A 16,291-nucleotide genomic window follows, 5' to 3' on the forward strand; every position below is an offset into this window, starting at 1 on the left:
CTGTGTAAGTTACCCAACTTTGGTGAATAACTGATCGTCTTGGTGTAAGGCATGGTCATGACAGCAAGTCTGAAATTGAGGAAGATTATGTCATAGGTTTTCTTCTGCATAGCTTGTGCATGTTGATCAAAATTTCAAGCTAGAGGTAGTGAAGCTTCCTAAATGTAAGTTTTGGTGGGGTATCCTTCTCTACAAAAAGACTTGAGAGGTTGACGCAAGTACTAAGGAAATAATAATGACACTTTATGGGAATTCTGAGAAGGCTTTTAATAAACAGGCCTTGAGCTTCTAGTCTGAAGTATGTTGTTGCCTTTACAAAATCGGAGAGGATTGGAGCCCTTCCATGTGCTCTTAGAGTCACCTCCCAGCTGTCTTCTGGTGTGAGATTCAGCATAAGGATGGCAGGTAGAGTTGCTTTGAAAGGCACGCCACCCTACGTGCTCTTGTCCTCAGGCAGTGTAGATTCAACACTCTTGGGTCATTTACTGGCTGGCCTGTTGCAATAAGCACTGAGAAAAACAAGTTCCTGTACAGGCTTCTCCAGCACCTATTTATAGCAAAGTGTTAATAAGTTCATGGACCTGGCATGGGAATTGCTCGGAAGGATGATGGAATAGTGTTCATGCTTTTTGTTTGGAATCAGCGCCAAGGATGCTGTTTGTCTTCGTTACAATAAACAGTAACTTTATTTCCTGACTGGCCATTGAAGTTTCAAGTTTGAATTCATAGGGCCAGATTCAGATGCAAAAGAAACAAAGTTAATGACTGGAAGGTGTGTTTAAACTGATGCAAGTGATGTGCTGCAGAGCCAGATGGGACTGGCGATGTCAGTAATTTAGATTCCTCTTCTCCCTTTTGGTACAGAAAGTGAAGATTAATGAAGGAATACACCAGTGGATGGCCAAATTATTGTGCAAGGAGAGAAATGTTGCCCTTTCTCTTGCTTTCCTGCAGCAGCACTCAAATTATTGGCCTGGAAAAATAATATTTTAATTGTATATGCTGGCTAGCATATCTAATTTTGTAGAAGAAATGATGGCAAAGCAAGCAGAGGCAAAGTTTGTGTGGTCTGAACTCTCCTGGGGAGAGAGATAGGAGAGCAGAAATGAGGATTTCAGTAAAGAAATGGTGGAGGAGGAATTCAAGGAAGTATGTTGCTCCTGTCATTCTGAAAGATTTATGAGGTGGTTAAACATGACCAAATAGTAGAGTCACATTTTTGTGTACCTGTTAAGCTGTTAGATCTAATAACCCCATGTTAAGAGTTTACGTGCTGCCAAACATAATCAGACAATAAAGCTGCTGGGATCAATATCTTCTGGGATGAGTCAGACCGTGTATACATCAAATCCAAAAATTCAACTGCAATTTCTCTTTGTCAGCGAAGAAACCAGAAAACCCTCTGTAATTACACATTTAAAGGGCTTCCCTTTAGGACTGTTTTGGTTCTTTATTTTGGATGAAAATCTTTGATATCTGGATAATGGATGTGGATGTAAGTAGTTCTAAGACTGTAGCAACTAACCACAAAGTGACAATACATCTACAGCTACCACTGTGCAGAAAGCAAAAATCTGAGCATTACAACATCAACACCAGAAGGGTTTTGCAAAAGGTTCATACAGCAATCAGCATCGTGCTTGGAGGGTCGTGATTGCAGTCAGGACATTACTGGTGTATCTGTTGGGAGTAGAAGATTCCATTTTATCAAAACAGGCTGTCCAGGGAGGTTGGTGGAGTCCCTGGAGGTGTTCAAGAGACATGGAGATGTGGCACAGAGGGACATGGTTAGTGATCATGGTGGGGATGGATCGATGGTTGGACTAGACCATAGAATCATAGAATCGCCTGGGTTGAAGAGGACCACAATGATCATCTAGTTTCAACCCCTGCTATGTGCAGGGTCACCAGTCACCAGACCAGGCTGTCCAGAGCCACATCCAGCCTGGCCTTGAATGCATCCAGGGATTGGGCATCCACAACCTCCTTGGGCAACCTGTTCCACTCTCTGTGTGAAAAACTTTCTCCTAATATTGAACCTAAATCTCCCCTGTCTCAGTTTAAAACCATAGATGATCTCTGTGGTCTCATTAAGGTTGGAACCTTAATGATTTGAAGCTTGTAGAGCTGAGCACTGTCCTTTGGCTGTGCCATTGCCTTGCTGTGTGCAACTCTGGCAGTCCTGCAGGAAAGGAAGTACTGCTCCTGGGTTTAGACACATCCTTGGAGGCAGCCACCAGTAAAGGAAGGAGATGTGCTTAAACCCCTGAGAACAGTGAGAGGGGAGCCTTTACAAAGCGCTGTTTGGGTTTGGAACAATAATCACATTTTAGAAACATTTTAGAAGTGCTTGTTAAGTTTTAAATGTGGATGGGGTAAGGAGCTGCTTCCAGCAGGTATGCTGTCAAGAGACCCTGCAAATAACAGTGGCAGTGAACTTTAGAAGGAAGAGTGTGAAATAAATATGACCCAAACGTTGCATTTTTAAAGAAGACTAACACAACACAAAATGACCCAACTTTATAGTACCTCAAAGTGAATCTAAATGGATGGTTTATATTAGGAAAAATGGCACGCTCCAAATGTAAATGTCATGTATAAGAAGAAAAATTGCTTCCTGAGATTCTTTAGAAACAGCATTACGGCTTAAAACTTCATGGTATGTGGTAGTGAATGATAAACATAATCTACACTGTCCAGCTGGGTAAGAAGAGAAGTAAAAGAACAGGCTCTGGGTTATATATCCTGACCAACCAGATACTAAATTAAAGTGAAGCCATCCACACATGACATTTGCAATAAATTCAGGCAGCAAAATGCAGAAGAGACAGCAAAGCCACTGGAAATTTCACTGTTTCGATCCAAAGTTGTCAGCATTTCTGAATTGTAAGGAATGTTAATGCTTTGTTCGTATATGCTTCTGTAAGGCAGGAGCATGTGGATTCGGTGCTGGCTGTACCCATACTGTGCCCAAGGATGGGTATTTGGAGTGGCACAAGGGATGTTAAAGTGCTGAATTCCTGGTGTGGTTGAACCTGTGTGCTCTTGAGGCTGCAAGAGCTCTTTTCTGATTGCTGTGATCTACGCTCTAGCGAGTTGGCCTCAACCTTTTGTGGCTTTGAGGAAGTGGTAGTAGAGTTAAATCACTGTAACCTTGGGAATATTTCAGTTAGTGCGAGTGTAATGTTTCCTTGGAGGTGAATGGTGCTGTCTGTGTGGTGGAGTATTTTCCGGGGTCTTTCTAGAGGCATCCATCCAGCAGCCTTTGCTCTCTGCCCTGCAGCTATGGATACAAGCTTTAAATGCCCAGTCATATCACCTTCCTTCCTGTGTCTGCAGAGATATTTCTGCTTTCTGTCCTGTTTTGGGGAGCCTGTACTATTGTTCACTTGCTTTATTACAGAGATACTCAGCAGAGCCAAATTTTTTGTAAAGAGCATGATAGGAGTGTGTATCCAGTCTGGGACTTCTGTCTTTCGCAGTGAGAAGTGGTCTCTGGTTAGGGAGTGGTGCTATGAGATGAGAGTTAGTCAACTGGAGGATGCTCTCCCAGTGCTCTATCCAGACAAGAAGCATGATTCAGAGATGCTCATCATTACCCTCTTAACACCCTATCTCTTGTCACTGGTGACAGAGGGACTGAATTAAGAAAAGCATCTTGCTATAGCTCATTGTATTGCAAATATACAGTATGACTAGCCTGCTATAAGCTTCATTCCACTTAGATGCTGAGTCTAGAAACACATCTTTGATTTCTCATTTCTGAAGGTATGCTTCAGAGGTAACTCCAGGGCCTGAGTTCAGAACAGAAGTTTCTCTAACTTGTATTTTCTTTGCACCGTTTTGTAGAGTACTCCATTTTCTACTCTCTTAGATTTTAGTTCTGCAGGTCCATGTTATTGCCGCAGCCACTTCTAGTCTTGCCTTATGCCTGGTCTCCATTGTTCCCACCTTCCTCCTTGTCTTGAGAAATATGTGAAGTTGAACCTTGACAAATTACTACTTTTGTGGTGAACTCTTAATATTCGGACTTCCAAGCTATTATACCGTACATGGAAAATGTGCCCAGGATAAACTTTCCATTAAACTATTTAAATTGGAAGAGACAGCTGGCACATCTTCAAGTATTCCAGAATTAGATCCCAAAATACTGAGGCTAGTTAATCTTTTGGAAGAACAAAAACTCTTACTGATTTATATTTAGCAGAGGGAATGCATTTTAAAAACACAGTCTATATGAGGCCCCTCGAAGAAAACATCTTTTACGTTGATTTGTAGTCCATGGAAATACTACGTGGCCATAAAATATTTGCAGTTGGGCTCTGTTTTTATGTAGCCACCTCTTTGCAGTGTGAGCTGTCATTAACCCTCCTGGCGTGGCTGCTCTGCAGGCTATGCAGTGAAGCACAGCTACCTTTGGGCAGTGGCTTTGCCGTTCATCACAGCTGTGCCTAACGTTGCAGGAGGGAAAGGGAAAATGCACCTTATGCTGTTTGGAAACTCTAGGCTGGGTAGATGAAGCTTTGGGGGAACTTTAATGTTAATGCAGGTGTAAAGTGTTTTATGTGCATAGTCCTGCTCTGTACTGAGAAAATGAATAACTGGAGCTTCACTGGCTTGTCCCAGGTAGACTACAATGTGTGACCCTGCAAAGGGCAGTGACACAGAAGGAGGTCATAGTAATGTTGGTGACAGAATTGCTGCAGATGTCTGTCTGTAGGAGATGCTGAATAAAGACCCCCTAATTAGGGGCCTACAGGTGGTTAATTATTCCGTGGTATCATTATCGAAGGTGCTGACTTTAAAAATTAATCTACAAGGGAAAGGGATTTCTTTTAATCAGCTTTATAAACATATAGAAATAGTTCTGTATTCCTACAACTCTCTTTTGATACAGTCTTTTTTTTTCCCCCCCAAAGAGCCATCCTCACACTACTTGGCACTCCTGACTGCTCACAGTGCCAGCAGCTGGGTTGTTCTTCCTGGGGTCACCTCCCCAGCTCTGTCCTGCCCTGTTCTCCTTGCTTCCTGCCTCTCCTGCATTTTGGGTCTTCTTCAGCTTCCTTTGCACAAAGGATCATACAATCATGGGATCATTAAGGTTGGAAAAGACTGTTATGACCATCTTGTCCAACTGTCACCCATGACCACTATGACCACCAAACTATGTCCCTCAGTGCCACATCTCTGGGCTCTGCCCAGGAACATCTTCATTGTATCTTTCTCTGTAATTTCCACAAACGTTCTGATATAACCTTTCTACAAATAATTAAACAGATTCACTTCTCCTTTATGGTACCTATATGTCCTTTGGCCAAACATATCTTTGCTCTCAGATTTTTTTGCTTAAAAAAAAAAAAAATACGACTCAGACTTTCTATGTATTAACTGGAGCAGAGCTCTTTTCCTATCTCTCCTAAGCTTTTCTTGTCTCCATTTTCAACCTCTGTACAAACTGCCACCCTCCTGACCCTTGCTAATACTCATAGCCTCTGTATCATCTTCAAGCACACCCTCAGAAAGCCTTGTATCTGGGCTGTAACCAAGGACGTAGTGTTTAATGGGTTCTGCTGAGGTTGCTGAAAAAGTTCCACGCCCAGGTCATTGCCTGACACTCCTGCAGAGTGCCTCCTGAGTGCCTCAGCATGAGGAGTGACTAAACAGGATCACTGCTCCTCAATGAACTTGTATTGCAAATTATAGCTGGTTCTACGTTCTGTCCTTACCGCCACTTTTTTGTACTGCTTCTACTGGTTTTATTTTTCTCAGTGGCATAAAAAATAAGCTTAATCACTTGGAATGTTTCTCAAACACTGACAACTCCCCATCAGTCAGTTTTGAGAGATGGATCCATCGTGGATCATCTTGCTCTGGCTTTTGTTGCCTACTTTTCATAGTGGAGGGGCATCTCAGAGGTGTCTACAAAGCCACACTTGTCTACAAGTCTACTACTTCAGACATTGTTTTGCTTTTTTGGTCTTAAAAAAAAAAAAAAAAAAAAAGAGAGAGAGAGAGAAGTATAACTCTAAGCCTTACCCGAGCTGGTATTATCTCCTTTCATGTACATGTTGTCTGTCTGCACCTGTCTCTTGTCTCCTAGTTTGCAGTTTAAGTGGAAAATCTTACACTATGTGCTAACCTACTCTTCTTGATACATCTCATCACTGCTAAAATAGCACAGATGAAAATAAGTTACATTTTGGCTTTGACTTGTTTTGGAGTCTTGGATGGGAGTGCTAGATCTGACCTGCTGGCTCAGATCCACCTTGTAGATAAGTCCCTAATTCAGTAAAGTTTAACCCAAGATGCTCTATAATTTCAGGCTGCCTGGATTTAATCCTCCTGAATTAACCCTGTGCATTTCTATCATTCTGTGCCCCAACCTCTCCAAAGCTGTAGCCCTTTTGCAAGGGCAAACCTTTGTTTCCTGGTCATCTTGTAATGCTAAGATTAGTAGTTGACCATGGTGACAGCAATCTGATAGGGCCATTGTCACCACAACAGGCATAGGGAGAGTTGGTTGTAGCCTGGAGATAAGCGATTATTTCTTCAAAAAAAGCAAACACATTTATAAAGGCATTGAAAAATACTTTGTTTTTACATTAGCACTTATTTATGGTTCCTTCTCTCCTGTGCTAATGCCCAGGATCAGGCTGCATGTGAAGAAAGCAAGGCTTGCAACCCCTTTCAGTTTCCCATGGTGTTAAGCTAATATTTATTTTTAGTAAACCATATCTTGAAACGTGCTTAGAAAAATGCATTTGCAAAGCCTAGCACTAGGAATTTGTTGTGGTTTTCTCCTTTTGAACTTTGTTAATAAATGCGAAGAATCAGTGGAAGTAGCTACTCTGTTTCAATACCATAATTTTCTAAAACAGGGAACCGCCTCAAAAAGCGGGCTGCGTTATGATTATTCATCTTGTACTTGATTGTTTTGTCTCCCTTTGTCACTGGTAACTGTGTAGCTTTGGTTTTATTTCAGGGCTAAGACTTTCCTGCTGCACTGATGTTCCCAAATCCATCCTTTTAAATGCATGCACGGTAAGACTGGTGGGCAGATAAAACACCTTTGTCATCTTCTTTGGATAATGTCAGGATTTTGGAACCCTTTTCTACTTTCACAGCTCTGTCTGCTCCTTTCCCCATCGCTGTCCTGCAGGACAGGCACATCTCTGTTGCTGACTCCACACTTCCTCCCCAGGTGGACATGGCTCGGACGTTTTGTATGTCAGTCCCTGGGCCCTGGTCTGAAGTCTTCTCTCTCACTCATTTCTGAATGCTGTTCATTTCACACGCTTAAAGAAGTTTATCTTAAATACTTTGCAGTTAGTTTTCAGTCTGCACTGAGTTTTGACATGATTCTGGTAAGTGCTTATCAAGAATTTTTCAACTGGAGAAAAATGTATTTCTAAAAAATGAACTCCAGTCATTCTTTTGCTGCATTTAAGAAATCCCAAGCCTTGAAGATTTTCATTTTGCAGAGCATGAATACTTGTGATGAAAACCTGTAGCAGGCTTTGGGACACATTTTCTAAGCTGAGAACATCCAGTGCCCCAGTGCTGCCTTTTACAGAACAAATGAGTCTTCCTCAGGCCTTGAGATCCAGGAGCCCAGGGACATTTAGCACACATGGAGGGAGAACTGTGTCACCTCTGGGACAACATTCAGCTTTTTTAAACAGCCAGGGCTCCAGCAAAGAGCTCTTAGGATGCTGAAGGAAGAGTGGCTTGGACTGCTTCACACTGTGGTTTTCGTTACCAAAAGAAATGATACAAGTGGCATCTGTTGTTGAGCATGAACTGGAAATAGCAGCCTATCCCATCTTTAAAACTATGAGAGTGAGCAGATGCTGATCTTTGCGACCCTCAGCATGAAACCTGTATGGAGACCCATGGTCCTTCTCTAAGTTTGCAGCAGTTTGACACGAGGGCTGGTTTTCTGACGTGATTTTGGTCTTATGACTTTTGTCACAAGATTCCAGTTGTTTGCGTGGCGCTGGCTTGTTGCTACAAGTCCCGTTTGTCAGCAGGAAGTATTTATGCCTGGCTCTTTTAGCACCCTGTTGTGGCATGGGAAATCTGCAGTGCCCTTGAATGTGCTTTCAGATTTCAACCTTCTTGTTTGTTTGCAAATTTTATTTGAAGCAATAACTTTGTCCTTTGTAAATGACTGATAAGTCAGCTTGTGGGAGACGAGGAGTCTGGTACAGACTTTCGGTTAATGCAGTTTCTCATGTTTTGTGTGAAGTTGGAAGGACTTGCATGGTTTGCCAACTACAGCTCCAGGTTTGTGATCTTCACTCAGTTCTTTATATAAATAAAAAAATCATTGAAGCCTACTGCAAGGGTCCTGGACGTACTGTACTGATATTGCTGGTAGCGAAAACTGAGGATATCAAAATGTGTAGTTAAATAAGTGAACTGGAGAAGGCCGTGGTCCAGGTCAAGTTCAGTTTGAACAAAGACTTAAAGCTCATGATTTATTCTGGCTTTAGCTGGCCAAGCAAGCGCAGCGATGTATCACCAGACTGTGTTTCCAAAGTGACGGCTTCCTTGTCTGAGTCCAGTCTTATGTGTTTGTGTTGCAGTCTGAGGTTGTATGGTGTGTTCTCCTATTGGAGTGGCATACTGTCCTGAAGAACTGAGTAAAGACATCATATTTGGCCCGTTGCTTTCTATCTTCTTCAATAATTTCTGAGGTGAAAATAAAATGCAAATATTTGTTAGTTTAAAATTAAGCCTTTTTTTCTTTTTTTAAGTTAAGACCTTTTCCAATCCTTATCTGTCCATGTTCCTCATGTGGGAGTGTAAGAACATGTGGGTGCAGGTAGAAATCTCATCCCCATCCACATTTTCTACCTGAGAAAGCTTATCCCAGGGGGGGGATTCTTCTATTTCCATAGAGCATAGTTGCCCTGAGTTTCAGCTATATGTATGGGGAAGCACGTCCTGCAGGCATTGACCTAGAGTGGTTTGACTCATTTTCACCCAGAAGGGCCACCTTGTCACAGCAAGTAAGTATTCCGCTAACATCTTTTCCATAGGGTCAGGCAGGACCCTAAGGCTCCATAGCATGACTCCAGCAGATGCTCTGGACATACGCAGTGCTGTTATCAGAGCCTGTTTTGGAAGTTGTGAGTGGTTTTCATCACTTCATTACAGTGTTTTGAAAGGGCATCACATCCTATAGGGAGATGCAGCAGTTGTTTGGCTGTGATTATAACTAACCAGTAAAATTAGAGCATAGAGGCAAGGAAGTTAAAATTTCTGTGCCTTTGTGCTGCACGAGTTCATTTTGGTATGTGGCTGCTAGAAACGCATTTGAGTTACAAAATTCAGATCTGGATGCACAGGTGACATGAATGTATCTTTGTTATTAGCTTCTTGTGAGGAACAGGAGAATGAAAATTACTTATATTCCATGTAATCCTTAGCATCAAATCACTTCCACCTGGTTTATCTCTCATTTAAAGCACTGATGAGAGCTTTTAAAGGTAAAACCATTTGGCCTTCCTACTCTGTTTTGAAGGGGTAGCACTGGGAGACAGAACAACAGGGGGATGACAGCAGAAAGCTAGAGTAGCTGGTGTGAAAGCTGAGTCAAAATGTTCTTATTGGAATCCATGTTCTGTTGGTACTTGTTGGGTGAGCCTGAATCGTTGCAACTTCATGTAGTTAGAGACTAACGCTGCCCCAAAGGCTGTGAGAAATAAAGGCCAGGCTTTGTATTTCTACCTCCCAAGAATTATATTAAAGTTGTAACCACTATTTTTATAGTAGCTGTAGAAAGACATAACTGTCAGCAATGAATTTGCATGAAGAATGGATATAATTAGTTTATGTAGCTTGTGCATTTGAGAAATAGAGTTTTAAAGCATACTGTTAGTCATGCAAATGCAAACTGACGCATTGCTAAGGTCACATTTGCTTTTATTGCATCCCTCAGTCTATCCTGTAATAATTCATTATTTTGTTGGTACTCTTTCTAAATCTGAGCATCTCCTCCCAAACATATGTGCACAATGCAGTTTATTTGTGCACACAAGGAAAAGGAAGCAGATGACTTTTGTTTGGTATAATGATTGTTCTGTGCTTGAACTGCTGCAGATTCCCTGTTGAAAATAAACTCATGGGTCCTTCCATTCATGGACAAAGCTGCTGTTGTGACTGTGTTGATTGTGCATTGACTCTTTGTATAGGGCCTTGGTTAGAGAAAGATGTAATTTCCTCCTTGCTTGATTCCCTTGCTCCCTTTCTGCTTTTGTCACTGTGTCATAATGTGCAGATAAGGACCTACGTGGCAAGTGGGATCTCAGCTGAGGTTCGCATCAGTAGAGGAGAGAGGAGAAGGGAAGAATGTTGGTTGGTGAAGGAATCCAGGTGGGTTATTGCTGAGTGGTGCTCAAGAATGATTTGAAACCTTTGTTCTTTCATTCTACTTTCAGATTCCATAGGTGGCTCATTCCCTCCCTCCTCCCACCGATGTCACCACAAGCAGAAGCACTGTCTCCCCATCCCCCAGTGTGGAGCTCTGTCCATCACCCCTCTGCTTTTCCACCCCCACACAAAGGGGTCCCAGATCATCATGGACACAACACAGAAGGCAGTGAAGCGCCAGGCTAGCTTCTGCAATGCCATTACCTTCAGCAACAGACCTATTGTTATTTACGAGCAAGTCAGGCTTAAGGTGAGTAATTGATACCTTCCCTTGTTGGCATGGTAGCTGCTGGGTATGTGTTGGAGTCTGCCAGGTTTTGATGCTTGCAGCAGATCTTTATCTCATCCACAATAAAAGCAAAACAGTCAGATCTTGGCCTTTAAACGTCACCAGTCTTTGTTGGTACTTCGATTTGGTCTGTCACTACAGCTCAAGGAATCATAGAACCATTTAAGCTGGAAAGACTACTAAGATCATCTCATCCAACCATCAACCCATCACCAACACACCGCTAGACCATGTTCCTCAGTTCCACATGTACCCTTTACTTGAACAACTCCAGAGACAGTGACTCTACAACCTCCCTGGGAAGACTGTGCCGATACCTCCCCACTCTATCTGAGAATGATTTTTTTTTTTGTAATATTCAACCTAAACTACCCCTGGCGCGGCTTGAAGCCATTACCTCTCGTCCTATGGCTGTTATCTGGGAGAAGAGGCCAATTCCCACCTCACTACAACCTCCTTTAAGATCATTGTGAAGAGCCATAATGTCCCCCTTGAGCCTCCTCTTCTTCAGACTAAACAAACCCAGTTCCCTTAGCCATTCCCCATAAAACCTGTGCTCCAGATCCTTCACTGCTTCTTTCCCTTCTCTGGACAAACTCCAGGGCCTTGATGTCTTTCTTGTAGTGTGGAACCCAAAACTGAATGTAGTATTTGAGGTACAGTCTCACCAGTACTGAGTAGAGTGTATGCATCTCTAGCCAACCAGACTTTGCATGCATTATGCAAAGGAGCTTTAGTGGACAGACTGAGGGAGGATGAGGAGTTAACTACTGTATTTCGTTTCACAATGAGAGCTTTTTTTCCTATAAACAAGGCAGCAGTGAGGGTGGTCTGGAGGTGAAAGTTAGCCTCTCCACAGCAAAGAGGTAAGAGGTGGAAAGGCAGGTGAAAAGGACCTGGAAGTGAAAGAGCTCGGCATGGGTGATAAAAGGGTTTGGCTGAAAGGAGCAGTAACTGCTGTCAGAATTGCTGTCTGAGAAAAGGATCTTTCTGACAGTCTGCTGACTGCTTTGTTGAGTCAGTCTACTGACAGCAGTAATGTCAGAAGAGAGAGCATTGCAGACATCATGTTTTTCTCACGCAGACTGATATCTCTGCCTTTTTGTCTGTTGTAACCAAGAGGATGGAGCTATAGCCCTTCTGCTGCAGCTCACATGAAAAGTTCAGCTCCTCCACAAACTCTAGGAGCTGTTTCCCAGTGGAATTCACCCTTCCCCATAGGAAATGATGCATCTTTTAGGCACCCTAAGGAGCTTGGGGCCCTTTGCACTTCATCTGGAGATTTTTCCAATCTTTATGCCTTCCTACTTGCAGGGCTGTTTTGCATTCCTTGCTCATTCTGTGCCTTCCATTGGCACAATGTAGTTCATCGTCTTTGGCAGATTTAGCTTATAGCATACACAGAGAATCAACATGAGGATCTTTCATTTGAGCACAGTGAGTTTTCCAGGGCTTCTATCTGCACGTAGCAACTGAGTCTGGATGATCCTGCTGTTGCCCATCACTGGAGACTCCAGAGTGCTGAGACCTATGGTAGCACATCAGACTTCCCTGATAGCCAGAAGAGGGGAAAAAAGGGAGGAAAACATTTTCTTCTGAAAATGTAGGGAGATTGCAGAGATTTCAGGCTCATGCCTGAGGCAGAAAATCCCTCCTACAGGTTTGCTTCATCTTCTGTGGAGTTTTTACTGCTTCCAGTCAGGCTGGAAACCCAGCAGGGCTTGCTCACATTGCCTAATGGGATTTTTTCCACATTGGCTAGCACTTTGGGCAAACAACCGCAATAAAAAAAAAATTAAAAAAAAATTGGGAGGAGATGAAAGCAACATTTCATTTTTGAAAACATTATCAAAAGTTTGAGTGGGTTTAGTGGTTTAGGCAAGAGTTCTCTATTATTTCTTTCTCATTCTGAAACAATGTAAATATCTCAGGAAATTTGCACTTGTTTATCACTGTATATTTTAGGACTTCAGCTTGCATAACATATATGAAAAATATTCATGCAAATGTTCTGTGTCTGCACATGAGGTTTGTGAGCAGAGCTCCTGCTGCATCTATGGGAAGGTCTCATGGGAGCAGGAAACAGCAGGCTGAAGCAGAACTTGTTCCCTGGGGATGGATGGAAATGTAAAAATGCCTTTGTTTTCCTATGAAGTCCATCTCACAGTTACCTTGTTAACGTGTGCCTGTGGAGAACAGACTCTTACAGGTTTTGTTTCTTACCAACTGAAGACCAGCCATGAATCCAGTTGTTCAGGACCTATAAAATCTGAACTCCCTCCAGCAAACTAGAAGAAGGAGAGGGAATGGATTCTGCATGTTAAATATTGTCTCTGGGTTTTATTATGAGATTTTGTTGCAGCTTTGAGTATCCCATCAAACAACCAGAACTGTATAGGGTTCAGGAAGATTTCCTTTCTTCATTTCCAAGATATATGCCCCAGTATGGTTTCTTCTCTGTAATTCAGGTCACTGCTAGGAGCCTAGATCTGTGGGAGCAGTCATAGCTTAGCAGTTTGGGTATGGAGTGCATCTTTTCCTCCCTTTCTGGTACCCAGGGGACCTCCCAAGTTTTTCTATTAGCAGTAGCTGGTGAAGAGAGAATTTGGTCCACCATTAACCATTGCCTTTTTTAGCAAAGTTCTGTATCCTATGTCCAGCTGTGTCTAATTCTTGGCGGGCTTTATACTGGATTTTAATTTGAATATTAGTTTGCTTGTGGTCAGATTGTATTGAGAACTGTTTATAGGTGTTGATTAATACATGGAAAGTGTGCAGCCTAGATTAGCATATGAATATTTACTTCATGCAGCCTCTGATTGCTGTAAAGCATTGGCAAGAGACTGTGAAAGAGTAAATTGTTCAAATAACAATGAGGCCATATTTATCTCAGCCCCAAAAGCTTTTAGGGCTTGCAGTAAATCTGCTACAATAAATAATGCTGGCTGCTGCTTGGAGTGCACGCATATTCCCTCTTTTGGCACACACATGCCTCATCCAACCCCTACCACTGGGGACATGTGTGATACCATCCCAACCCCACCAGGGAGATAAAAGAGCATCCCGTGATTCCTGGAAGCTGAGGGAAGCTCTCAAATGTTTAATGCAGTCTCATGTAAACAGTTGAGGTGCTTGGCTGGGTTGAGGAAGGATAAAGAGCAGCACTTGCTTAACTGAGGAGCTGTTTGACGATTGATAACTCTTTTCTGAAGCCCTGAGGTATTTTCTCTGAGGTATTAATAAAGCAGAAATCTCTAGGCTTGTTGTGCTCACTGGGGCAGATATGCCTTGGAGAGGAACGCGTGAAGGAAAAATGCAATATTTACAAATGTTATTAGGAAAGAATTCAGAAATCCAATCCCCAGGAGCATCATCTCCACATTGGGTTCTGCTGATACCATGGAGACCACCTGCTTCTGTAGGAAAATGGAGACCTTGTGCCAGGGGAGTGTTTTGGGTGTGTTTAGGACCCAGTGCCCGCTTCCCTCTGTCCTCTTCAGACCAAGGTTCAGTTCAGTTGAGAAAAAGCCAGTGGCTCTGAAGGCACCTCTGATCTTTTTTCTGATCTCTTTGAAGAACACAAGGGTGCGTATGAAATATGCAGATTCCCAGAATCTGTTAACAGATGCTCCTAATGCTTATTTGGGAAAGCACAACACACAGCCAAAACTAGTAGATTTTCCCGAAAAAAAAGATAACATCTATCTTTGTGCCCTAGCTGTGTATTTAGTATGGTTAAATACTTTAAACTTTTCCACATGCAAGTTCTCTGCTGAAAGATATGTGATTTCATCCAGTCTGATAAGATGGAGAGGAGTAAGAGCATCTTCATCTTAGCTGGGAAACCCAGAAAACCCTGTGGTGGTGGCTGAGATTCTGCAGCCAGTGCTTTTCCTTCAGGTCCTGAGAAATCCCATCATCCAGCCACTGTGGAGGAACAGCTCTGCTGCTGCAGATGCTGCCTCAGCTGAGATACAAGCTCTTATGGCCATTTTTTGGCACATTTTGCGAGAGGACTGTTCTTAGGGCAAAAGGAATTACCCTAGAAATAGAAGTTGAGTCATCATGCAGCTGTAATTACATTTCATCCCTCCCCATGGATTTAATGTGATTCTTTTTCTTATATGTGCATTGTATCCTAAGTATGCAGTCCTGATGTTTGCTGACGAGATAGCTACAGCAGTGTTTGGTGGGTAAAATGATTCCTAAAGCTGGTGGGCTCACTTGCGTGGTGGCTTTTTGGCATTTGCCGGTGTGTGTATTCTGTGGTGTGTGTAAACGCAGATGTCTGAGTGCCAGCTGCTGTTAATGCTGCTGTTATCTTCACAGATCACCAAAAAGCAGTGTTGCTGGAGCGGTGCTCTTCGACTTGGCTTTACTTCCAAGGATCCTTCAAGGATTAACCCTGACACCCTGCCGAAGTACGCATGTCCCGACTTGGTTTCCCAAAGCGGCTTCTGGGCCAAGGCTCTGCCAGAAGAGTTTGCCAATGAGGGGAACATCATTGCCTTCTGGGTGGACAAGAAGGGACGGGTTTTCTACCGGGTGAATGACTCTGCTGCAATGCTCTTCTTCAGCGGAGTGAGGACGGCAGAGCCCCTCTGGGCTTTGATTGATGTCTACGGGCTCACCCGCGGGGTGCAGCTCCTAGGTGAGTGCTGCGTGAGCCGGGCTTGTGATGCTGAGCCGTCCCCCTACCCTTTCCACAGCATCTTGCCACCCTGGCCTGTATTAGTTTGAAACACAGCACTTTAAGTACCATATTGGTGGGACGTGGGAACAACCACTGCAGTGTATCACTAGAAACCGTCTGTAAGTAGATTTCTGCTTGAAGGCGTCGTGCTTGGCTACACATTGTCCAAGCATTTTCTGGAGTGTGGCACATGCATTGTAAAACCTTTCTTTATATTTGGCTTACTTTCCCCATGCCAAAATGGGGAAATGAATTTTACGTTTTAGGGATGATTTCTGCCTGGATGACAGTGTTGTGATTCTCTGTCTGGGTTAGTGAACAGATTTTAAATATGGATCTCATCCAGATTACTAAAAGAAGCTGTGGCTGGTTTTGCCAAGGTGTTGCTTTGACAGAGGAGTTAGATTCATGCTCTGGAGCCCAAGGATTGGAAATGCAGATGGAGCTGGAGGACCGGGATTGTTGAATGCCTGTCTTCTGCCATAATCAGCTAAAATACAGGTTGTTTGCACTCCTGAGGACTCAGGCTTGCCCCAGAAGTGTGGTCTTGGCAAAGTTTGGGATCTTTGTGTTTTTCCATCTTAAACAAGCCACGTTTTGACAGTTTTGCCTCCTTTCTGTACTTTTGTTGCACTAAGAAATACAGCAGGTCTGCCTGCAGTGACCTATGTTGCATGGAAGAGGTATGCGGGTTCAGGATATGAAGAAATAGAACTAACCTCTTCTTGCTGCAAAAACTGCTGGCCCAGGATTGCACAAGGCAGAGGAATTAAGGGATTTCTCGGCAGCTTTTTACTTTCTTTTAGGAGTAGAAAGATTTATCTTTTGTTGTGAATCAGGTTGAGTCACAGCCACTGGGCAACCATTCTTAG

The 16,291-nt window shown here is 43.0% G+C and overlaps 1 protein-coding gene across 2 annotated transcripts in view; it reads left to right on the forward strand.

Moving 5' to 3' along the window:
* The window catches only part of NEURL1 (neuralized E3 ubiquitin protein ligase 1), a gene marked incomplete at both ends in the record, with an annotated part of 133,850 nt that overhangs the window by 69,599 nt on the left and 47,960 nt on the right, over positions 1-16,291 (forward strand). For both annotated transcript variants that reach the window (XM_079536386.1, XM_079536387.1), the window contains 2 exons: positions 10,446-10,687; positions 15,056-15,377. In XM_079536386.1, coding sequence (XP_079392512.1) covers positions 10,446-10,687; positions 15,056-15,377 — 564 coding nt within the window. The remainder of the gene's footprint in view (positions 1-10,445; positions 10,688-15,055; positions 15,378-16,291) is intronic.

The sequence above is a fragment of the Tetrao urogallus genome (assembly GCF_951394365.1).
Source record: "Tetrao urogallus genome assembly, chromosome: 5".
NCBI classification, from domain to species: Eukaryota; Metazoa; Chordata; class Aves; order Galliformes; family Phasianidae; genus Tetrao; species Tetrao urogallus.